This window comes from Thermobia domestica, chromosome 5 (genome assembly GCF_964235325.1).
Source record: "Thermobia domestica chromosome 5, izTheDome1.hap1.1, whole genome shotgun sequence".
NCBI classification, from domain to species: Eukaryota; Metazoa; Arthropoda; class Insecta; order Zygentoma; family Lepismatidae; genus Thermobia; species Thermobia domestica.
In genome coordinates, this window is record NC_137458.1 from 289,842,243 (window position 1) to 289,869,283 (window position 27,041).

A 27,041-nucleotide genomic window follows, 5' to 3' on the forward strand; every position below is an offset into this window, starting at 1 on the left:
TTGGATATTATTAATATTTAGCATTCAAGTATATAAAGAAACTTTTTGCCTATAGATTCACTGAGGTATTTTGATAGTATATTTTTTTATATAAAATTTTTTGGTTGTATTTTTTTATAGTATATTTACACTATTCTAACGCAATAGTGCAAATATACAACCCAATATTGTTAATAAAATTGTTATTGAAAATTGAATTTTTGGTTGTCGTCATTTATTTAGCATTTAATATTTTGTCTCCTATTTATTTTGAATTTAATCTTGTGTGGAAATATTGGAATGATAATTCTCTTTCACACTAACTAGATGTACGATGGAGAACTAAATCTTCCGGTTCAAAGTCCCATCGACTAGGCGTTAATCGGTTTGCATTAGGTCTGACGATTATTATTATTATTATTATTATTATTATTATTATTATTATTATTATTATTATTATTATTATTATATCTTTGAATAATAATAGTTGTTGGACTGGGAGCTTTCTGTGTATGCTAGGTGGAAGGGGCGTTACAAATTATATTAGCTTGATTTCTTGTATGCATGAATACTAAACTTTAATCAGAAATTATAAGCATAGACAATATTATACAATGAAGTAAAATATTATTTTGTTATAGGTGGCTGCAAGTCACGATCCAAAAGCATTCAAATATGGGATCAAGTGGAGTCTCCAAACGCCAAAAGTAGAGATTATTGAAGATCTTGAAAATATGATGAGAGATCTTCTACTGTATTTCTACCGGAAAACAGCCTGCAAACCAGAAAAACTCTTATTCTATCGCGATGGTGTGAGCGAGGGACAATTTTCTCAGGTATTCCTAATTTCTATTTAAATTTTACGTTAATTATCACTCACGATAGGAAATTGTGTAATTCAAGGCCATACAGAAGGTTCACTCCTTTTATCCTCTCAGATTTAAGTTCGGTTGATATTATTGCCATCAATGATATGCTGCTCCTCGCTTCTAGCTTTCTCCACTGCTTCCTACCCACACAGCTCAAGTACATTCCCAGAATATGACAGGAATATTCCACACAAATATGGGAATATTTCAGACATACTGCCGAAATCTTTCTGGACTATACATGGAACATACATGTTATATCTCAATGTCTGCTCCTTGTCATGTGTCCTGAATATTCCATAGAACATGCCTGGACAATTCTGAGAATTTCTCAGGCATATTTCGGGGATATAACTGACTTATGCCTAAGAAATTCTAAGAATTGTCCAGGGAATATTCAGGGCATATGACAGGGAGCAAACATTGGGATATTTCTTGTGTATTCCATATATAGTCCTGGAATATTTCGGCAATAGGCCTGCAATATTCCCATACTCCGTGTGGAATATTCCTGGCATATCCTAGGAATGTTCATGTGCAGTGTGAGTAGTTTTGCAGTTAGCCTTGACCGATTGTAAAGATAAGGTGGTTATTATTATAACAACGACTTATAATAATAATAACGATAACAGACATATGACTAATAGACAGAAGCTACTATTACTAATGAAAACAGTATGTTTATTTTATAATTCCAAAAATAAGTGAAATATAATTGAAAACAACAAACAACTAATTGATTGCATTGTGGCGTTGATCCGCCGATGATTGATCAGTGTACTTTTTTTATCTTTTAATTGGCAACAATTGAGAAACTCATGTAAAAATATTTGTTTTCATGGCTCAAACTTGCTCATGATTCTGTAAATATTAAAGTATTTTTGTAATTTAGATGCAAAATACAGGATATATATTTCCAAATAACATTGCCCTAAAAAAAGTTAATCATGTGTTGCTAGTAAGCAACATTGCTCCTAATGTGGTCAATTATAATTAGAATTATTTCTCGGAATAGAAATTAGCAACAGTTCCGTTGAAATATCTCTTTACAGATCAAGAAACCACAAATAAAATAAACTTTCGTGGAATTCTGGAAATAAAGCTTCTGCAGTATTGAACTTGACTGTCTTTTGTTGACGAAATTTATAGCTATCTAAACAAGTTATCCACAAATTACGTATATGAATATTGTGTGAAAGCAATAGTGCCAGTTAAACGAGCTCTGAAGTTATCATTCGTGTGTATAACACAATAGAAGATAATATGGCTTCTAAGCAACAGGGCCAAATAAAGCTTGGCTATCACCTGGCCTGCTTGCTACTGGGCAGTCGTAATCTTAGTCGATCGTAAATCTATTACTAATTGTAATTCAATAGACTGCTGCTTCTTATGTGACAATGATCGACGAAGCCTTGAATTACACGTTTTCCTACCTTTGAACAAGTATCACTGTCATGTGTACACGACTGAAAGGAGCACCAGTTAGGGATGTTAAATATTAAATATATCCAAAATGACCAAAAGTGGATTTGAATCCTTTGTGCACTGACCGCCGCGTATATATAGGATGTTTCAAAACACCAACAACGTGTGGGAGGTGATTCCTGACACCAAAATAAGACGAAAAGTATAAACCAACCTGGGTGCACAAATGCTTCCTTTCGGAGTTATAGGCTGCCGAAAACGTGAAAAAAAAATTAATTTTAATGTATATCAGGGATGCAAATAACCACTCACCAACTCGCCCGGGGCGAGTGGTTCATCGGTGCGGGTGAGTTCTAATATCACTATTAAAATACAAAAAATAAGTAAATGATTTCTATTGTGGGATGTGGGCTAGTAACTTTCTTCTTGAACTAGTGAAATTTTGTTGCTTATTTGCATCCCTGATAGATAGATAGATAGATAGATAGATAGATAGATAGATAGATAGATAGATGATACGTAACTTTATATTTAAAAAAATGAAAAATCAAACCATTTTCTTAAAATGCAAACCATTACTATTAACCCTGATGCCTGTTTCACTGTGTTACATGAATATTCCAAAAGTTATTTTATGATCAAATAGTACATTCAGATCATTTGTATTTTCGACTACCTCAAATGACGATAATAATACAGTCATTATATTTGCTTCATGGTGAAAATTTGACGCCAAGTGTATTTGTCTACAAGTAATAAAGAATCTAAAGCAGCCATAATATTATAAAGTTCAGAGCAGATTATTCAAGTACAATTAAAATATTGCTAAGATATTTTTCGTTTGTTTCTTTTCTAGGTCTTACAGAATGAATTAGTTGCTATCCGTAGAGCATGTCAGAGTCTAGAGTATGATTATAAACCTAAGATTACATTCTTGGTGGTACAAAAGCGCCACCATACTCGATTCTTTCCGTTAAAATATTGCTAAGATATTTTTCGTTTGTTTCTTTTCTAGGTCTTACAGAATGAATTAGTTGCTATCCGTAGAGCATGTCAGAGTCTAGAGCATGATTATAAACCTAAGATTACATTCTTGGTGGTACAAAAGCGCCACCATACTCGATTCTTTCCGTTAAAATATTACTAAGATATTTTTCGTTTGTTTCTTTTCTAGGTCTTACAGAATGAATTAGTTGCTATCCGTAGAGCATGTCAGAGTCTAGAGCATGGTTATAAACCAAAGATTACATTCTTGGTGGTACAAAAGCGCCACCATACTCGATTCTTTCCGTTAAGGCCCGAAGATGAGGATGGGAAAAACAAGAATGTTCCTCCAGGAACAATTGTAGATACAGCAATCACTCATCCGAGGAATTTAGACTTCTATCTTGTGAGTCATCAGAGTATCCAGGTAATATAAACGATAACTAATTTTAATAAATTTTGAGAATAAGTTAAAATATAGTAACCAAAACAACAATTCACCTGAAATACGAATAACTTTTATTTTCGATTGTATTTTGCAAGAATCATTCAAAGTACAGTTACAGTTGATTTCAAGAAATTAGAAAAACGTTGGTCTTAATGTACGTAATTCATATTCATATTCATTTTATTTCGTCTTTATGATCATACATATTGCACAAATTCGTGCGTATGAATAAGACTCGTCAGGGTATAAAAATGCATAAACATACATAGTTCTAACATATACATACGAATTAATTAAAATACTGCGCTACGTCTACTATATAAAAAAAAACACAAAAAATAGACATTTTAAATACTACCAATAATTAAATTCATTTGCACACCTAGGAATTCATTCACGGAATAAAAGCAGTGTTGTAATAGGTAGGTTTTCATTAATCGCTTAAATTCTCCTCTTTGTTCTGTCTTTCGAAGATATAGAGGCAGCTTATTATATAGTATGGTACCCATATACGTTCGATTTCTTTCGTATAATTTAGTGCAGTGCTGTTTGTTGGGGATTTTATCCTTACGCCTGGTATCGTGTTTATTGGTTGCTTGTGCGTTAAATACCTCAATGTTGGTTTTAACAAAAAGTAACATACGAAATACGTATAGCGAGGGTAAAGGCAATATTTCAAGTTCCTTAAATATAGGCCTACACGAGTCGTTTACTTTGGCCCCAGCCATAGTTCTTAAAAAGGAAAAAGTTCCTATAAATCTTATATCAGTACTTAAATTTGTTAATGGCTTTAACAACAACAACAACAACAACAAAAAAGGCTTACTTAACCAATAAATCTTCCCGTGGGTGAAAATAAACACTTTCCACATGTTTCGGAACACCAAGCTAGTTCCGTCTTCATTGGTAAGGTAGCAAGGATGAAAACGGATGGGAGTTAAAAGGTGTAGAAAAAGGAAGCCATACCACAGAATGAATAAATATAACGTAAAGGATGCTAAAATACCAAAAGCAGAGCACGGTGCAAAAGAATGAGCTGACTTGAAGGAAGCGCGATGTCTATGATACGTCACTATTGCCAGATCCAAAATATACATCAAGGGTAGGTAACCAGATTCTATCAATGTTGCCAAACTCCACGGGATGAATTATTGGTAAGTAACCATTTTTTTTTTGTTAATTTGAATCATTCTGTCATGTACCTACATAATAATTTTATTGTTAATGGCTTATTTCATATAAATAAAATACATTAAATGGGAGACTCTTCAAATGAAATATTTAAATCAATAACAAAAGTTTTTAAAGGGAAAAGGTCTTCATTAAATTACACGATCTACATCATATTTCAGAAGCTATATTTTTTTCTACAGGGTGTAAGTCGTCCAACTAAATATAGACTGTTATGGGACGACAATAATATGACTGAGGACGAGATAGAACAACTAACCTATTATTTGTGCTATATGTTTTCAAGATGTACTCGAAGTGTTTCCTATCCAGTTCCAACATATTATGCACATTTAGCAGCCTATAGGGCTAGATTGTACTTAGAAGGGTAAGTTCTTTTAAAATGTAATTTATCAAACATATAACAGATTTATGTCATTTGGTAAGTTTAAAGCTCCAAGTCTTAATTGAGTTGTGTTTTAATTGTTAGTAATTTTATATAGCAGTTATCAGGAATCTAGAATCTCTATCATGAAGTACTACAATACAAGTTGGAAAAATGAAATGAAATCTTTCAGTTTTACGTCCCACGGTTATGCCGGTTAGGCTAAAGGAGACTGTGATTATGAGAAATGAATGAAATGGTGGAATGAAGAAAGTGGGAGGAAACGGGAGAACCCCGAGAAAACCCACGAGCACGGAATACAAGTTGGAAGTATTAGGAAGTTAAAGATTACCTTGTTTAATTTTGCTGGGTTTAAGTTATTTTAATTACATTGCATGAACTGAAAGAAGAAGAGATTACAGGAAATTTAGTTATAAAAGTAATAAAAGGAGTCGAATATAATTATTCAGTTCATGCATCCTCACTCTCTCCTCTGGAACGCAAAATACAGGATGTTCATTTCCAAGTAATATTGCCCTAAATAGTTAATTATGTGTTGCTAGTAAGCAACATTGCTCCTAATGTGGTGAATTATAATTAGGATTATTTCTTAGAATAAGAAATTAGCAAATATCTCTTTGTTGAAATATCTCCTTACAGACCAAGAAACCACAAATAAAATAAACTTTCGTGGAATTCTGGAAATAAAGCTTCTGCAGTATTGAACTTGACTGTCTTCTGTTGATGACAGTGTATACAAACAACATACACTGTCATAGTACATTACAAACTACGTGCATTCCATGGCATCAGGAGTCTCCCCAAGAATCCACAAGATGGCAGGGACTGCATCTTGTATGGGATATCACAGGTACATGTTCCTGCCCTGCACTATTGTGTACTGTTGCAATTGACAGTAAAACACGTTTGAAACGACAAAAAAAAATTTCATCTTTTTTCTCGTGCTGTATCTTTATAGTAGGGTGTATGTTCATCCATCTCCCTACAGGTAATGTTTACATATGAACTAACCTTCCATTTGCATATTTCAGAATTTTTTTTATTCTTTACCTTTGTCGAGAAAAAAAATAGTTGTCATGACTTTTGCAATGACCCTCGTATTATAATTAATCAACATCAATATTGATTATGGAAAAAGTAAAAAAAAAAAAAAAAAAAAATTACAATTGAAAATGGTGGCTTGAGATATCAGTTTGGTTTTACGTAATGTTTTAGAGCATTGCTAAATATAAGAGGACATAATTAAACTACAAAACAAAAATACTTCCCAAAGTATTGAACAATTAGTAAGAAAGGAACACATTTCCCGCCATGGAAACATAAAATAATTTTATAAATGATAACAATTATAGTGTAAAGGATGCCATAGACGGAGATCTGCACCAATATAATAGCTTTTTTTCTTTACCAGGAAAGGATATGAAATGGAATTACTTTGATTAATATTTTGATATGATTTTAAACAAAGCTTATGAATTAACTACCATTTTGAGAAGTGAAAGAGTACTTACTGAATAATTAAATACACAATTTACTCGAAAAATTAACTAAAGAATAAATAAATAAATAAAGAATAAATAAATAAATGCATGATACGAGGGGCAGTCAGAAAGTTTCTGGAATGTTGTAGTTTTGGCATTTGTGATGAAATCATAATAAATCTTGTACAGTATAATCCTTAGGTTGACCAATCATGAATCTGACGAGTATGAACAGGTCATAACAGTCAGTCTACGAGTAGTTTAGCTAAACGGAGGAGGTGTATAGTGATCAGTTGGAGCAATTTCACTGCACAAACATCAAGTTCATGTGCAAATTGAAAAACATCTGCTTCAGAGGTCTTGATAGCCTTAAAAACAGTTTAGCACCATCGGACGTATGGCTTGTCCCAAAGCTAAAAATGGGCCTTTTCCGATTCACCAACGAACATATAGTGAACGCCATTTATTTTCTAAAAAGTACGGGCTAAGTAATGTGGGTCACTGTGTAATTGCTTTTCCTTACAGTAAATTAATGGTACTTACGTTAGTGTTAATTATGCGATTTTTACCTTATTACTTTACTTAGAGCGGATGGGGTGGCTGTATAAATAAGTTCCTTAAACGTTATTCTTTCTTTGTGAATTACTAGATTCTACCGGTAAATTTTCTAAATGTGGTCTCCATATTTTTAATCTTTACCTTTTTCGCCAATTTTACTAAGTCTTCAAAATATTCTAGAAATCTGAATAACGTTTCACCTATTGTTATGGTTTATTCTAGTCCTCAGAACACAGCCTTCACTCCATGCGTTTGTATAGAAAAAGAATGGTGATATCCATAGTAAGGGAGAGGAAATGATGACATTATTTCAGTCCAAGTTCATTTCCATAGCGAATTCGTCGAATGATTTTTCTATGGTGTCACCATGTTATGTGGTTTCAGAGTAATCAAATTCAGAGTTGGTACATTCCGAAAATACATTTAGAACTGTAGTCCAGGAGCTTCATTACATACAGTTTGCGTTCTCGCAACGTAAAGTGTTCGTATTAGTTTGCGATAATAATCGTATAGCGTTTATAATTGCTTCTTCCGACTTTTGAGTTGCATTGCGTTTCGGTCTGAAACTTTTCGAAGATTGGTACATAATGAGTCCAACTCTGGTCTAGTAAACCATAACCTAAATTCAATTTTGAATTCGTAATTTGAAAAAAAAAAAAAAAAAAACTTCATAAGCAATCGCTCTATATTATTATATATACTGCATAAAATGTCTATTTCGTTAATATAATTTGAATTATTATACACTAAATGTTGATATAATCCAAAAGTCGGTTGTCTATTATTCTGCATCCCTTATACCTTCTATAATTTTGGATGATATATTTCTCTTTATGATATTTATAAAAGATTTCTTCTAATACAACCACGAAGTTTGATAAACCCCACTACTTTATGAATTACCTGTAAATAATTTATTATATTCAGTTAAATGTTTCTTTCCATTTTTACCTGGTTTTATGTTCGTAGTTTAAGCCGAAGCATTTAAACGTGTAATTTTATTGCTCATAGGTTGAAAGTTCTGTTAACAAAGCCATTTATGCCCATCATTTGATTTTCCCTAAAAAATCTTTTACGAGAACACTTAATCGTACGAGTTCAACCGAACTAATCCGATCTGGATCAAATTTGGCATGATTATAGACCTTGTCTTTATATAAGCTTGTAAAATATTATTGGGTGTTGACTTTTAATTGCTCGGCTATAAGTAAAAAAAAAAAATCAAATGAAAGTTGATTTTTAACGATTATGAGTAAGTTTCAACTAGTTTTGCTCATTTTTAACAGGTTCGTTATCTTTTGGAGCGCTACGATCCATAGTTTTCTCTAACAATTTTTTAAGCAACTCTGGGATAATTGTTCTTCTTAATATTACAAAAATAGTTTATTTCTCCATATTACATTTCTTGTCCAGAGCACAACGTAAAATCCTTTTGGAAGACATTTTTCCTTCTAAAGTTGAAGAACTTCACTTTTTGCTCAAATATTAAAACTATGAAACCTGTTCTGAATATTTATTAAATAATAAGGTTTTCAACTTGAGTAACAGACAGGAAGTCATTTCTTTAAAATTAGAATATGGTATTTCTTATTTAAGCTCGGAACGTGTGCAAGGAAACAACAAACTTTTGTTTCAAATATTTTTCCAAAAGTGCTCTCTTTCCTCTTACAATGGCATTGAAAGTGTAAAGAGAACAATTTTATATGAAGCACTAATATTCAATTCATTCTAGGGACAAAGGAAACATTATGGTAAGGGGGGGGAGTTTGAAACTAAATGTTTTACTTTCTTAAAAGCTTTCCTCAACTGAAACAAACATGTCTACTCCCATTTAAAATATTCGGCTTTGACTCTGGAAAGATCGCTTTTGATATAGTAGGTGTGTCCCAAAAATCATGAAATATATTTTTTGCCGCTCTCCAACGGGCCGCAACACGTTCGGCTAAGTTTAGTTAGGTGGGAGAGACTTTCAGCTTTGCAGCATATCCGTCTACTCCGAGCATCGGTGGCATCAGGATCGCAGATTTAGTGCACCACTATATTGAGACCATGTCATGACGGATACTTTCGAACAACGTTGGGCAATCAAGTTCCGCACAAAACTCGACAAAAACGCTGCAAAAACCCATGAACTGCTGCAGAAATGGGTCATCCGGATCCGAAAAAGGCATCGCCACTACTTGACTGCTGTAACATGGCAATGCGCCCAGTCACACGTCTCTGCGTGTCCGTCAGTTCCTGACTAACCATAACGTAGCAACAATGCCGCCATCCTACAATCCTGACCTCGCTCCGGTCGACTTCTTTTTGTTCCCCAAAATCAAGAAAATTACCAAAGGATGCCGTTTCGACAACATTGAGGCTATCCAAGCGGCTATGACAACAGATTTAAAGGAGATTCCCGTCGAGACATTCGAGGGGGCGTACCAGGCATGAGAGAGACGGTGCAAAAAATGTGTAGCTGCTCATCAAAGTAATTTAAAGAATATTAACTCTTTGTACAGATCTTGTTAATAAATATTTTTCTAAACAATATATTTCAACAGTAACGTAACTAGGGGAGGGGGCAAACGGGGCTTGTGCCTCGGGCGCTGGATTGGAAGGATTCAAAGTTGGACAAATATTTGGAGAAGTGTTTTGGTTTGGTTGAGCAGGGAGACGCTAATGCGAGTTCCTGCCACTGGCGACAACTAGCGCATTTGCGTTGCCGTATTTCATGACTTTGGGATACACCTTGTATTATGATACTCGGAAGTTTCATGAGTTAATAGAGAGAATTTTTGATTTCGTTATATTACATTTTCAATGTCATTCCTTACCACCTAGATATATATATGACTGTTATAATAATGAGTTAAATAAATATATATTGAAAATATTTATTTTATATTTCATCATTAATTGTGTTGTACAAAATTACTGTCATAACTAATGGGTATTATTAAAAGAATTTTGTTTTGCTGGCATCAAAACTATATTTCACTGATATAACCCTATTGAGTATTTATTCCATCAAATACAGTTGTTTTCTAAATATAACTTCCTTAGCTTCAGTAAATGTTCGACATACATTCACACATTTATCCTTTATTTTATTTACATATATATAGAGATCGATCGATAGATAGATAAATATAGATAGATATATAAAAACTATTTCGACCTTGCTCAAGAGACTTCATCAAAATCCTATAGACATATTCCTCCTGTGAGGTTGCAGCCTTGAAGCAAAATTATTAATCGAGGATGTAATGTTTTGAAATATTTGGTACTTATTGTGCTAATACAAGTACATCGAAATTTTAATTTAAAAAAAATATTTATTAACTTTTTTATTTATTTTTTTTCAGTCAAAAGATAAACTTATCTAACTTGCAAAGGGAAAGAGAAATCCGTGCCACCAAAGAAGTTATTTCACTTAACACTCCCATGTATTTTGTGTAGTCTACTTTAGAGAGGGAGTAAGCTGGTATTCCATCAGTTTAATCAAAATATTGTATTAACTCAAATACAATTTTAATAAACTTTCTGGTGTCTCTTATAAACAGTGATGATTTCGGGGGTGACCAGGTGGGATTTTTATTTAACAGTCAATGTGGATCACTAATCTTGAAGTACTAGCGTCCACTCCCGTATATTGAAAATGGTTCCGAGAGTAAGCCTCTGAAGTCACCACTAGCCTAGAATTCGACTTCAAGGAGATTTAACGAGAGATGATTCCGTAATCATATGAGGAGACGCCTTCCCATTAGACATATCAATCTGTTTTGTAAATCATGTTTACAGAAATAAAAACCAAAGATTTTCATTGAGTAATTTAAACGTCTTTTGCAGTATTATGTTTTCTTTTTATTTTTCTAAAAAAGAAATTGTAAAGTGTTACGAATTTTGTTCAATTATTGAACTAGTAATAATGATGAGAATGTTCTAGAAAAATAAAAATATTCCTTTAAGTAATAAACGTAACCTAGAAAAAAGATCAATGTTGTATTTGATAGTTCAAAAGATGTTGTTACGTCGTTAAATTGTTGATAAAATAACTAAAAAACGAATAAATAAAGTAATTATAAATTAAGTTGTATGAAGTTTTATTTGAAGTCCCATTTGTCAAGTTTTCTCGTTCCCTGGTCATCTGAACGAAAAGCTTTCATTATTAAACATTCTTATTTATGTCTGAAAGAGTAAAATGCTCTCGTTTATTAAATACAACAACATGGCTAAAGCTACCGGCTTGAACTGAAAGAAGCCTTGGAACTTGTCTGTATTTGGACACATAAATTTCAAACTTTTTCTTTTCGTTTTTGTATGATATTTTCACCGTTACTTCTAACGCGTTTAACCATTATTAATAACTACTAACACTAACTAATATAATTATTATTAATCAAACGTATACTGTACCAGACTGAATAATACCTACCTTATTATTCACATATGGTATATTTAGAGATCCTCGCTGCCGAAGAAATGTCCTATTTTCCAAAATCATTTTGTGGAAAAAACTTACAGATCATTTTCAAGTTCATCTGAATACAAATTTTGTCCATCGTAAGCTGCATTGACATTCTACTTTAATCTTCTGACCGTAAAGCTATCATTACACTAAACGCTCGTTCAACGTGTAGATTTGCATTACTGACTAGTATAGCGAGAATGTGTTGCATTATTTTGGACAAATTTTGTGCATCTGTTTTACAATTTATTATTATCCTTCCTATCAAGTATTATTATTTCAGATTTTAAATATAAGAGAACTTATTCTAAAGTTCATTTCCACCGAAACCGATTTTAAGTTTTATCTCTACCTGTGTCAAATCATTAAATAAAAATAACGTTGGTACCGTACAACAATATAGGCATAACCATGAACACAATTTAAACTTGAATCTTTTGTTACAATAAACATGTATGTCTTGTAGATAACTAACAACAATTAAGTACAACAAAAATTATCGTATATAAATGGCGTACATAATTAAATATATAAGCTTGTAGATTTAATGTATTGCTCCTTAGACCGTGGAAGACAAACTGCAGTAATTTTGTGTATTTAAAGCTTGTAGAAAGGTTATACAACCCTTCCGGATTCTGGTACATAATTCATAATGTGATTTTATCCTTTTCTTCCTCCTCTCTTCAGAATTGGTGTACTTTTGTAGATACCGACATGTTCTCAAAACATGAATACAATAGATAAAATTCATTTTATTCTGTATAAATGTAACAGTTTTTGGGAAAAGTTCTGAGTTTCTTCTCAATATATTCTGTTTGTATGGCCTTGGTGCTCTGTATGAAATTAGGATTACTCATATGGGCAGAAATATTCAAGCTTGTGGAGTTCTTATGTTGCATCGTGAGACATTCCAGTTAAAATTTGTATAGATTTTTTAAAAAGTGTTTCGTATTTTTTTTCCAATTTTCGGGATTGTTATTTATATAAATACTATTATACTAATTAAATGTTTAATGTTTTCATATCACATTTTATGGTGTACAAAAATTAGTACTGTTCATTAGGGTGGAGTGATAATATATATATTATTTATATTTTATATTATTTGAAGACTGGAAGAGTGCGGGAAAGTTGTGTTTCATGATAACATTTAATACAAGCGTCTTGGTTTTCTAATTGAATGATATCTTTAGGGCTCTATTCTAACTTACCTGTATACACTTATAGCCTATATCAAAAAATAGATAATTTTCTAATATTTAATTTGAAACTTGTAATAGTGCAAGAAAGTAGCGTTTCATGAAGCCGTTTAACACAAATCCCTCGGGATTCTCATTGAATAACATCTGAGCTCTACCTGAGCTTTTAATGTCACTCTATAACAAGGTTAACAGTATTATCACATCACTGATATTTCACCTGTAAACAGAAACATTTTTATTTTTTTTGAAGTTTTATATTAAATAAAACTTTTTTCTTAAAAAAAATATGAACTGACTTCAAAAAAGGCACTAAAAGGCAAAAATAATAAAAACGTTAATAATAATAATAATAATAATAATAATGCAGAAAATAATTTATTACTATTATCTATATAAAATTTTTGAGTTCTGCCATGCCGAACAAATTATTGCCTAATATAAAATTATTTGGACGGTAATTTTATGAGTTATTAATATGTTTGGCTTAGTAAGACTTCGAAAAATCTTTATAATAGTAATAATATTTTTCTGCTTTAGAGCGCCTTATTATTATTGTCTGCTTTTTAGCACTTTTCTTATCATTTGTTTTTTATTGTGTTTTCAAAGTCGGTTGTTTTCTTTTAAAGTTTTTTTTTTTGCTTTTTAGAGTGTTTTTAAAGTCATTTTTCTTCTAACTTTTATTTATATTTTTTTTTATCTTTCCGTTTCTCAGTAGAATTCTTTTCACCATTGTAATAAGAGCTTGACTAAACAATGATGCTAACTTCCGTATTTAGAAACACGTTCGTGAAGTTAACAATAATTTATATCGAAGAAGGCCAGCTACGATGTATCCTCAAGTTTGTCCAAACACATTATGAGAAATCTTGATACGAAAAACCACTGAGATAATATAAAGAACTAGAAATGCCTTTCCCTATGTCGCAGTGTTGATTTGAGCGTGCTCACGATCGTAGCGTTTGATTCGAGATATCCTCTCCCAAGATAATGGTGGGGATCATGCGTATAAATAATGGTGGGGACCTCCAGTTGGAGCTCTCTAATTTGTAATACAAAACCATAGGCAACGCGCTTAAACTTCATCTTAGGTATGTGAGAAGCGCGTAAACTTCACAGTAACTCTGCAAAACTTGCCAATTAGTAACATTTTGGTCTTTGTATCTTTTAGATAATACTACACTTATTAATGGTACACATATGGTGGGCTAGTTATTTACACCTCTGCCATATATTGTATTATTTGTCATTTTTTACAGTGCTCTGCTCTTGTGGTATTTAATTAAGTTTAATCCCTTCAATGGTGCAGATATAAGCGAAGTGGAAGTTAAGAAAATCTATGGAAGGCAAACTTGGAACAAATGACTAAAAATTACTGTAGATTTTGAACAATACCAAAAGCTACAACACTTTACGTTATCCGCTCTACGCTTTACGACACTAAATCGGAAATTATTATTTTTAAAGATAAATAGAAGCGCCTGTAATTTTTAACTAATAAATTCCACTAAAACAAAAATAATTATATAGTATATACGAAATATAAATTTTCAATTTGCTAGAACCGTCTGCCATAGGCGCCGACTTGAAGAAAATATTGGGGTGTCCAAGCAATGAATAAATATATCATCATCGTATTCAACCGTTTTCAATTAACTGCTTGATGAAGCCCCCCCCAATCTCGATTCGCTACTCCGCTGCAAAATTCACACTGCATTAATCTTCACTTGTCAGGTCAGTGTTGCCAGAGTGTTGGTTGAAGCTTCAGTGGTCTATTCAACACCAGTCTGAAAACCGCCTTTACTATCGAATAAGAAGGCTGTAGGGATGGCCACGAGCGACTTCGAGCGAGTTTTCTTTGAAACTCGACTCGACTCGAAACAGACATATTTAAGCTTGATTCGAGAACTCGGCTCGAAAAATTTCCTCCAACTCGACTCGAATTCAGGTCGAGTTCGAATCGAGTCGAGCCAGAACGAGCCCAATGGAGCTAAATTTTATGTAGTTTCAAGTACTCTCTTCAACTATCCTACACAGACAATGTAATTATTATCAATGATACTACTGTTACTACAACTTATTATTATTATTATTATTATTATAACGACACCGTGTATAAACATGAAAGATAGGTGGTTTCTATGTGAATACTAAAAACTAATTGACTGTCGACCTCGGTAGTCGTGAAGTCTAGGAAGCATGGCCATCGTTCACGAGATTCTGGATTTGAGTTCTGAAGAAGCAAGGATTTGGCTAAGGCCAGATATTGTTAAAAGTTATAGGGCGCTGGCCAAACATGTTCAAAACTGCTCGGCTCGGGCTTAGGGTTGTCGGCCCAGGTGAGCCGATCTAAGCCGATGGCTCACCCAAACCGAGACGAACAGAGCTGATAGCTCAGTCGGGGTGAATCGATTGCTCATCCCAACCATGCCGGCTCGAGCATTTCGTTCCGTTGAACTGAGCCGAGCAAGTTTACATTTCTACCCGGGTTGAGCATCTGTTTGGGCTCAAAAATTAGACCGTGCAGGTCTCAGCCTTGATGGTAAGAACTAAAGTATATACTTAAATTGGTGCTAACGACATTTGAGGCCTCGTTATAAAATACTTTGTCGTCTCGTTATCGAGAATAAACGAGATACAAGCAGTGTTCCCTCTCGTGAACAATACTACAAGTATTCCACTTTATCGCTTACATTTCTCATGGCTTTCGCTTTCCAGTCTAATCATGCCATGATTTTAAAACGAGTTAAACGAGCGAGTCATTTATCAAACTCGACTCAACTTGAAATTCGACCTAAAAAACAGCGATTCGGTTCGGAACTCGACTCGAGAAAATTACGTTGACTCGACTCGGAATTAGATTCGAATTCGAGTCGAGTCGAGTTTTAGCTCGACTCGTATCCATTCCTAGAAGGCTATTCCTAACGTTGAATTAAAGGAATGACGAAGTTTACAACAGAAATTCTTGCTCCTCTTTGTTAATTCTTCCTCGGCCGGATTATATTGGAGGGGCGAGGACCCCACCTCTAAATATTGGGGGGGGGGGGCAAAAGTGTCTTGCCCCCCCAAAGTCGGCGCCTATGCCGTCTGCTAAAGTGAACGTGAATCCATTTACATATATACTTTTTTGTACTGAATATCTACCTAGGTATAAATAACGTGCGACTTGTGTGAGAGATAGGCCTATTGTTTCTTTTAACAGTAAGGATTATTTTATGCAGTAATTACCATCTTTTGGCAATTTTTAACGTAGATAAAGTAGGCTAGTTCCTCCACAACCAAACAGTTGCCTAGCCAAGGTGTTACAGAACACTTTTACGTTACATAATTTTGGAAAAATTTCCAACAACTCATATACATATTGTTCAATAAATAAGCAAACTTATTTATATCTTATTTGGAAAACAGAAAACAATTCGTCGTGTTATAAATCTCAGTAGTGCCAGGGGTGCCATACGGGTCAAATTTAGGACCATTGTTGTTTCTATTGTTTATCAATGATCTACCGCGAAGTATGCAAAACTCTCACACGGTGATATTTGCAGATGATGTTAAAATATACATGGTAATAGAAACATTAAATGACTGTAAAATGCTTCAAAATGACTTGAACGAACTAATGGAATGGTCTAAAAAGAACATCATAAACGTGAACACTAACAAATGCAATGTAATGTTCCTTATAAATCACAAAATCCCTCAGAAATTTTTCTGTGAGATGAATGATATCATTTTACCGACCCCGAACACTGTCAGGGACTTAGGGATGGTGTATGGCAGAAATTTAACATTTAACAATCACTTAAACCACATGGTTGACCAGGCGTACAGAAACCTTGGATTCATCATCATGATCAGTAAAGAGTTTACTAGTATTACCGCTATCCAAAAGCTATATGAGCACTACGTTCGTACAATACTTGAATACGCAGCCACTATGTGGAACCCTCACACAAAAAACAATATAAATAATATAGAAAAAGTTCAGAATAAATATTTAAGGTATTTGGCATATAGGGAGATACAAGTATATCCGAAGACATACAGTAGTCAATCTTTAAATTTAAACTTTAATACATTAAGTCTAGAACAGCGACGAATAATACAAGATATGTTGTTTTCATGTAAGTTATTTAATAATAAAATTGACTGCTCCGATTTACTTCAAGAATGTAAAATACACACTCCTACAAATTTAACTCGTCTTAAAAATTTCAGTTTCTTTTACTGGGCACATTACGCATGAATGCAAACAAGAGGTCACCAGTATGGAGATTGAGTGCAACCTACAATAGGTTAACAAAATACACAATAGATTTAAATATTAATTTTAACAGCATAAGTCAATTCAAGATAGATCTTTGTAATCTAAAAAAAATAATTCTAGGCGAAAGAACTTAATGAAACCGCATTGTAACTATTTGTGTATTATAATATGAATGTGTTATAATTGCTTAATACAAGTAACGAACACTGTAATTGGGTTAGATAGCCCGTTGTGTCTAGAAATAGATAAATAAATAGTGACGTTATCACTGGGAACAAAACATGCCTGACAGTTACGCACAAAACAATTCCACACATCTCTTATAACAGAACGTTTATAATCTGGTTTTCGCAGTTCTCTTGTTGAAGCACAATCAAAGCCAAGGATCTTATAAAGTAGAGGATCTGCCCTTACAACAAAATCTTGAAGCCATACGTCACAGTTTCGCCACCCCTACTCTGTCCACTCCGCCCAATAGGATCGCAATGTTTTGAGCCAACAATCATGGCGGAAAGGAAAGTAGCCAATCAGACGATGGCAGAAATGAGAGTAGCCAATAAAACGTGCCGATGCTCTGTTGTTTTTTGGCTTCATCGATTTAATAGGATGAAGATAAATATAGGCAGATCCTCTATTTATAACATTCTTGATTAAAGCGTAAACATGAAAATATGATAAGAAATTTAGACACGCTTATAGTAGAACGAAAAATATCTCATCATGTTCCACCTGAGGCAAATAAATTTGTATCATCGTCGTGTACTGATTTCATCATTCCTGATAAGCAGAGAAGACCTACAAATGCTCACAGCTCTATCATGTCAATGTCACTTGTGTACGATGCTTGGAACCAAGAAAGTTACTACGTTTTTCTTCAATTTTCACATCTGTGTTTTCCAAATACAGTATAACATGTCCTCTGAGAAAAAAAGTTCCCAAAAACCGACAATATCTTCTTGAAGATACACTTTTTGCACGCTCTTTTGTTCCAGGTAAGTGAACAATGATATTGTATGATTTGATACGGTTCTTCAAAGAGGTTCTTTAATTCCATTTAAAACATTTATTCTTTCCATAGAAGAATTCTGAATATCTATCGTTGTCATCATCAGATGATGAACTGTGTTCACTTTCTTCTGTATTAAATGAAGGTTAAAACTCAATGTTAAACTCACTAAATGTGACTAGAATCTGACGTTTGATTCAGCACCAGATTCTAACCCGTTTTGAAGAATATTTGCCATTTTGCCCTCATCTAAAGGCTTTCTATTACTGTAACCTTTTGCCATACTTTCAGCATAAAGACTTTTCTAAGTACAGTTTTATTCTAATCGATAGATGGACGGACTAAGAAGTTAATCCCTTCTCTTGGGCCAGTGTCATCAATTTATGTGTAGTAAAAAGGTATTAGGAGTGGGTATCAGAAATTATTTATTGATTGATTTATTGTCATTAATGTATATGAATGCAATGAGAAATGAGGTGATGTAGCAATGAAGTGTTGTTTACATAACGTAAGGACACATGATGTTATCTGAGACGAGGATGTGAATCTTTTGGTCTGGGGCTACTCAGGGCGGGTTGAGACAACGGGAGTCCTGAGAACAAAGGAATGCAAGAATCAAATTATGCGCAGTAGATATGCTTGTGGTGATGGTAAATGCCACGATCTAGGTTGTAATGAGGAGTGACTTGATCACGTTCATGGAGTGCAAGAAGACTGGTAAATATGCTTAACGTGATACAACTGGAGTCTGATCTAATAGTTCACGTAGAGACAGCGGAGATAGTAGAGATACTGTAAAATAAAAAAATGAAATGAAATCTTTAAGTTTTACTTCCCACGATTATGCCGGATAGGCTAAAGGAGACGGTGATGAGAAATGAATGAAATGGTGGAATGAAGAAAGTGGGAGGAAACAGGAGAACCCCGAGGAAACCCACGCATACGGTGTTTGTCCACCACAAAGCTCACCTGACGCGAGCTGGGATCGAACCAAGGACCCTATGCACCAGAGGTCAACGCTCAACCACTGAGCCACCGTGGCTCCATGCTGTAAAAGAATAGGTGTAGTTGTATGGCGATAGACTTCTTGTGTTGCAGTTCGTGCAGGTGGTGAGTAGGCAAGGCACAAGACATGACGTTTGAGGAACTGTGATCTATCATAGAACTTTGGTGGAACGAGTATGTCCATGAGTAAGAGTAGGACGAACAAAGACCTTGTACGTGTGAAGTATGGGGTTCGTACTAAAAGGCCCAATTGGTTCCTCATAAACCGCGCAACAAAATGATTCTTCGGCGTATATTAGCTTCTAAATTCGAGATAAGAGCTTTCCAATTGAGGTGTTTATCGAAGGTACTGCCAAAATATTTAACACTATTTTGCAAACATAACTCTGAACCTAGGAGTGAAAGATGTAATCGCTCAGGATTTCGTGTTGGACAATACTGTTTGCTTTTGATGCCAGACAAAGTCGTTTTTAAATGGGTTTAGTTTCATTTCTATTTGAGACAGCAGCTGACAAATTTACCAATTGCTAGTTCTAAAGTTACGTTTATACGATCTACCGAAAAATAGAGCGAGGTATGCAGTATCATCTGCAAACTGTGATGAATAGATTGGTGATGGGGGTTGGGTCATATCAGCTACGTATAAAATATAGAGTATTGGAGACAAGACAGAGCCTTGCGGAGCTACGACTTTCAGGATAAAGCGGTGGGCTGTGCTTGATTAATTTATATAAATGCTGAGTGGTGGTGAAGAAATTTGGCGGTAAGCTTACGTAAGTTAAAGGTAAAATGCGAATTTGAAGAGAAGCCCCTGATGTCAAACAGTATCAAATGTACGCTGAATATCAAATGAAAGTAAAATTACAGGCAGCTTGACAACTATAAAAGTTGATCAGCTGTGCTAAATGACGGTCGAAAGTCAGCTTGCGTAGATGGTAGAGTAAGATGAGTGAGTAATCATAAGTGGAGGCGCTTTACCAGAATGCGTTCTAGGGTCTTGCTGAAAACGTTAGAAGACTAATCAGTCAGTAAGATTCAAGATGCGTAGGATCCTTGTTATGTTTAAGAAATACTACTATTTTAGCAAGCTCCCAAATCGTTGGAAAAAAGCTTGTAGTTAAAATAGTCGTAAAGCATTGTGAGGATAACATGGAAAGCTGTTTATGCCTTATGAAGTTCATTTAAGTAATGGTATCAGCTTCGGGAGCTGTATTACGGTGATTTCTAAGAGAATCGGTAATATCATCACTGCTAATAGGAGCTGTGAGTGGTACAGCTTGATCTAGTAAAACTATGGTAAGTGTAAACAATGTTCAGGTTGGATCGCCAAGACTGTTAATGTGACAATGAGATGGATGACTATAAAGTGGTGTAGAGCGAGGGGTGAAAACGCCCTCAAAATGAGTGGCGAAAGCCTGCCGCTTTCTCTGGATAGGTGGTAGGAACTGTACTATCAACCAGAATGGGATACTATGAGCCGTGCTTCTGATAAGAAAGTCTTTTAAATAAATTCCGGAATTCCATAGAGTTCGTTTCATGGCGTAATATATTACAAGACGTTCTCCAATCTAGCCGTTTGCGAGCGATAATGTAAAGCTTGACCATGCATTGGAATTGTCGATGTAGTAGTAGGAAGTGCTGATTCTTATTTTTGGTTTTCTTGTAAATAATCGTGAGAACGGTGAAGAAGTGTGACGGCGTGAGAAGGTAAGCTAGGCCAGTTAAGGTGCAAGTCACTTTTTCGAACTGTATGATCGGTAGCTTGACTAATGATAGAACTTAAAGAAGTGCAGATGGAATCAATGTCATCTAAGAATGTGATAGAAGTGTCTGTAGATTGTAGTTGCTATGAGATGTAGAAACGATATTTCTCGCCAACTGCCCTAACAAAATTGTGTTTCATAATGGAACTTGTTGATCTGCTTTCTGTGTGGCAGACAGAAGGATTGTGAGAAGAATAGGCAAGTGTTTGCTCCCTACTGAACTGACAAGAAACATCTGCAAAGTGTTGCAGGCCGATTTCAACGAAAGTTTGCAGGTAGATACCAGACAAAATAAAGTGACACATATTCTGCGGGAAAACGCGTTGAAGGGACCTAAGCCCTTTCCGAAGTATTTTTAAAAAGCTCGAAATCTCAAAAATGACATTTTTTAAGAAAAAGGCGTATACACAAACTACATAGAAAATTAAGGAACACAGCTTTTTTTCTGGATAAGAAAACGGTTGAAGGGGGAGCAACGACCCCCTTTAAATATTTCCAAATAATATGGCAAAGTCCATAATCAACAAAAGAATACAAGCGGTTCCGAGGAGACTATGTACGCAGATACTAAACGTGAAAATAAGAAATACATGTTTTTTTCATTTCTGCGGAAAATGGTTTGAAGGGCCTAAACACTTTTCGAAGTATCTTCTATAAAGCTCAAAATCTCCAAAAGGACACAATTTGCAGAAAAAGCGGACCTAGAGGTAGACGAGAAGACAAGTGACACAAAACGTTTTTGCACCTTTCCTCCGGGAAAACAGTCACAGGGAGGACAATGATTCCCAATGGAAGTGTTCGATATATATTCCATAAAGTTCCCCAATCCACAGAGGAACACGTGCGATGCAGATGAAACTGTGTACGCACGTACTAGACGTAAACTTGCGAAAGACGTATGCCTTCTTGTCCGTGGATAAACATGTGAAGGAGCCTAAGGCCCTAACGAAAATGTGCGACATATTTGGGAATGTTGGCAAAGAGGGAGTACACATAGAAAAAGGTTCCTATAGTCCTGACCACTTCTAAACTCCCAATGTCTTTTGCAAATAAATGTAAGGGTAACTATATGCGCATTATAGATATTTATTACATTAATCACATGCTAATGTGTATCATAACGGGCTTGGAATACCCAACATATATTTCTGTGGATGGGTTTATCTTCGGATTACGGGCCGATGTATATGTTCCACTCATGGAGAAACAACACATAAAAGAAGCACCCTCTGAAACGACATACAAGTATCTTCCGTCTGACAAACAGAAAGATGTTAAAATGTCATTTAATGAAGAAACAATACAAGAGATGTATATTCTGAAGAACCATTCCAAAGGTTGAGTGCATTTAATTGCGAAGTAATTACCACGTGACCGGCAGCAGAAGATATAAAACTGTATTATGAAGTGTGTATAATGTTATCTTGCAATAGCAAGCCAAAGAGGTGGTCTTGCTCATCGTTACATGTGATAACTTTGAGTGATAATAACTATGCGTGCTAAACATATGACCGATAATTGACAAGGCAATGTTAAATCATACTTAGCTGGCTCGTAGCTTGGGCAGCAACTTGTGCACCTGTGATAATGATACATGAATGCCACAAAAGAGTACTTCAGGAAACTGAGTCGCACTTGCAAAATGAGTTTCCAATATCTACAATGTATACACAATATGAAATCGTGAAGTTAAGTATATTGCAACACACACACTCATATATGTACGATATAAATTCGTAGTTCTGTCAGAGTGTTCAAGAAGAGAAAGTCAAAACTGTGCACTTACTGTTTGTTTCTTTTGAAGTAATACCAGAGTTGCCAATAACTGCATAGGAAAGAGACATAGCACACATATTGCAATGATTGCTGCAAGATTAGAGAGAGGATGTAGTTACGTTGGACACAGGGGAAAAATTAACATTAGCATTCCCGAAGGACGATAGAAACAGGGAAGAGGATACCGCCCAATATTTCCCATGCATGACGTTGTAGAAGAGTGCGATGGAGGCACAACCGTGTATGGTCAAGCAGACATCACCTTTGCGTACGAACAAAAGGTTGTCACCTATTGGAGAAGTGGTGTTAAGAGACCGCTATCCCTTCGATTCGTACAAGCAAAGTTCAGAAAGGTAACCTCAAGACAACAGGTAGAACGCTGGGAAAAGCAAGTCACTGTAGAGGAACATGGAAGGATAAGATATCACAAGTATCTCAATACGTTATTCGGCAATTCCAAGAAGCTCGCGAAGGACACTATTCACAGTCTATATTCTAATGTTATTTGGAACTGAATTAAGTGCTTTCCTCGATCGTTTATGGAAATATTGCAGTAGATTAGAGCAGATCTGAGTAGACCGGGTGTTCAAGCGACCGAATGGCACCAGCCACATCGCTTTTCCAGTTCGTTATCTGTTCTTTCTCACATCCGAGTTATCGCAATGTCTGGTGCGTCGTAGCCAGTTTACTAAAATTAACATAAATTCTTTTCCGCATTTGCATACAGGTGATTTAACAGAGTGGCTTTTAGAATGAACTGCCAACATTCTTCAGTGAACAATTGCAGCTCGTATCTCGAACCTTTACTCTCGAGGAGCTTGACTCCAGGTTTGGAAGCCGTAACAATGCACGTCGCAACGAGCTTCAAGTATGAATTTATGTTAAGGGGCACAAGCTATTATCCGGTGAAGGACGTTTTCTTACGGCTAGCCCAACTACTGAAGTCCCAGGTTCACATACCTTTTGCATATAAGTTATAAACGCGCCCTCCAACACTAGCATTCCACTTTGGAGACTGTGTTATTTTGCTGAAGACTCATCTCAACTTTTCAGGACTGTTTGGAGCAGCAACTAGATTACTACGTGGGATATCCCGGCAACTTTTGCCCCAGTGCTAATCCCCCAAGTGCGTCAATGGTGTGAGAAAACCATTTATAGTGAAATCTCAATTATAATTTTCTATATATAAATCAAAGTGATAAAGGGCTACAATATAGTGAAAAGTAAAGTGCGATTGTGATAATGGAAATAATTATATATATATATATATATATATATATATATATATATATATATATATATATATATCTTGTGTTAAGTGTTGTGATAATTTCTCTTCGTTCTTCTCTTAAAAGTATTCCAATAAATAAGTATAGTGTCATTTAACCCGCTCTGTTTTCGTTCTATGTTTGAATGATGTTTGTGTGTGTTATGGTCAGGATGACCGTCTGAGCGTCCGTGAGGTATCCGAGACGAGACATCCGAATCTCTCGGCGACTAATGTTCATCTCCTCATTGAGACCGACGAGCAATTTCGAAACAATTCTGTAATCCCTTCTTGGAGAGGTCCTTCAACGTCCTACCCAGGCAAGTCCAGGTCTCAGGAGAATGCTTATTAACAGGACCACGGAGGACAGAACCACGAACAGTGATTTGATATACTTGACGGTTAAAAATAAATGGCAGCCCGAACAGCGACCCGATACCTGGTCAGTTACAAATAAATGGCAGCCCGAACAGCGACCCGATCAATGGGTGGTTACAAATAAATGACCGCCCGAACAGAGACGACGAATCGGTTACATCTCCCAACAAAACATGTGTGGTTTGTACCAACAAAGGTGCTAAATGTCGAACAGAAATGTTCACCACACACGTGATCAGATTTCCGACGCTTGTTATCAAACATGACACCCCAATCGATGCAGACCTTTACATTATCGCATACAGATCTACCGGCTTTATTACGCTTCACATAGTTCCCAAAACATACACCCTCATCAAAGTCTCTATTGCATGCATTTCATTTAATTTTGTTAGCTGTATAATCACATTCGTGTGTGTGTTAGCAAAAAGAATATCGAGTTTCACACTTGTATTCACCTGACCTTTCATCATAACCTTCCAAACAATTATAACAATACTTAGGAGTAGAGATGCAAAAAAGCCGGCTTTTTTGAGTCGATGGTTTTTTCACATAAAAAGTCGGCTTTTTGGGGAAAAAACGAGAATTTTGGAAATTTTGTTTTTTTTTTATTTTCATGATTTTTCTATCTAAATAGCTTTCTTATAGCATATTCTATAGTTAGATAAGAATTCTATGACCTAAATGTCATATTTCGCTCTGAAATTCACCATCAAGATGGATGGAACACATGTTTACGAATTAAAGCTAACATGAAGAATGTAGTATTTGAGGGCAATTTTAGAGGCTATTTACCTTTATTTTAACTTTTGAGTTATCAACATTTTTTTCTTCTCTAGATCATTATAGTTTGTCATCCGTGTTTCATTTCTAAGAGCTTAGCACTCTAGCTTCTAGCGCAAAAGTTAGACTTATGTTTTTCAATATATCCATCAAACCGTACTTCCACATTTCTGTTATACTGTAGCTGTGCAATGATTTATCAATAATTTTCCGGATACAACCTTGAATATCAATTTATACAAATAATCAGTAGCGGATTTAGAAAAGTACTTTGGGAGAGGTTTCTCTGCTTGTTTCATTTTCTAAAAGTTCTAATTTCATTTATATGTTTAGCAATAATCTTCCAGATACAATCTTGAAGATCATTTTATACTGAGAATCAGTGTCAGGTTTAGAAAAGTATTTTGGGAGGGGTTTTTCTTACTAATGTTTAGTTTTTCTAAACATTCGTTTTCTGTTTTTATTTTTTTGACGGGAGCTTAAAGTTTATGAGCAAAGGCATAACTAATAGATATTTCGTTTGTTTTAGACATTCCGTAACTTTGGAGAACAGGCTTCAGTCCGAAAGAGCGCCCCCTAACCTTCGCAAAACCGTCACTGCTGGTAATTAGTAATAATAACGATTTAAAAATCATAAGAAAGGAAGTCGGCCAACTCACAGTACACACACTATTTCTACATTCACAGATGGAATAAAGAAAAGCTTTGTCAGAATGGCCGAATGCTGGGTTGAATCCCGGGCTTCCCGATAGAAGCACAAAAGCTAACCACTCAGTCATGTTTGTTGTGCAGTTGTATTTAGCTTAACTTAAATATATTCCGTAGTCCTCTTTTGGGGGGAGTTCCATAATGATATGGTGAATCCCTCTTGTTAAAAAAATCAGAAAACTTGAGGATTGGGTAAACCGAGATGGTGGTTATATAAAACTTAACTGTAGAATTTCAAGAATATACAGAACGCAAAGCTCTAGATGTGCAGCCTTTAAGTGTATCATATAAATCTAAGTATCTCTTATGTTTTATTTTAATTTTATTTTGTTTCAAAAGAGGGTATGGAATATTTTGAAGTAAAAATACTACATACAATTTTCCTAATTATTTATGTATTATTTTTAAAGAAGTGTTTACTTTTATGGTTGGCTGGTTTACACCAACTTTTTTTAATAACTGGTTTAAACCAAAAAATAAAAAATGCGAATCGTGTGAACTTCATGGTGACGTTTCCACATATCAAACCATCTGCATTAGTTTTATTTCCTTTTCACCTTTTAATCAAGGTGTCCCATGTTCAATTCTCGGTCGAACCACAACTCTTCTTTCATGCGTAAACCAAGTAGCGGTCCTCATGTCACTTTAAGCGAAAGTATTCTTCTTGATAACCTCGGTATTACATAAGGATGTTAAGCCTAAACATACGAAACGAAACCAAATTGTATATTTCTGCATGCCTGAATGCCTGTTGTTTTATAAAGAAGCCAAGGTTGCTTAAATATATTGATAGAAATTGGCAAAATTTATCGATTGCCTACGTAGCTTCCAACATTAGCTTGGATTGAACTTTCAATATCTACATACTAAATTTGTAATTTAATACCTCGGTTTTAGCGTACTGATTATGATACGTTGACCTATAAATTTTACATGCAAAGCAATAACAGTATTTTCCCGTTATTGTTTGAAATTTAAAGTAATGACGGGATTTTTCCCGATGGCTAGGGCGGGAGTTTCTCAATTTAAGAAATTTACTGACCGGACTTCTTTAAGCTTATGGGACCTCTTCTATCGTAACCCCGTTGATGCATAATAGCACTAAGGCGAAACAAA

At 34.9% G+C, this 27,041-nt stretch overlaps 1 protein-coding gene across 1 annotated transcript in view; it reads left to right on the plus strand.

Annotated features, from left to right (window-relative positions):
• Window positions 1-11,325, plus strand: part of LOC145686680 (protein argonaute-2-like) — a 181,387-nt gene extending 170,062 nt beyond the window's left edge. The window contains exons 18-21 of the mRNA XM_081760199.1: window positions 621-815; window positions 3,448-3,684; window positions 5,079-5,263; window positions 10,671-11,325. Of these exons, the coding sequence (XP_081616325.1) occupies window positions 621-815; window positions 3,448-3,684; window positions 5,079-5,263; window positions 10,671-10,764 (711 nt within the window). The 3' untranslated portion in view covers window positions 10,765-11,325. The remainder of the gene's footprint in view (window positions 1-620; window positions 816-3,447; window positions 3,685-5,078; window positions 5,264-10,670) is intronic.
• Window positions 11,326-27,041: the final 15,716 nt, after the last annotated feature.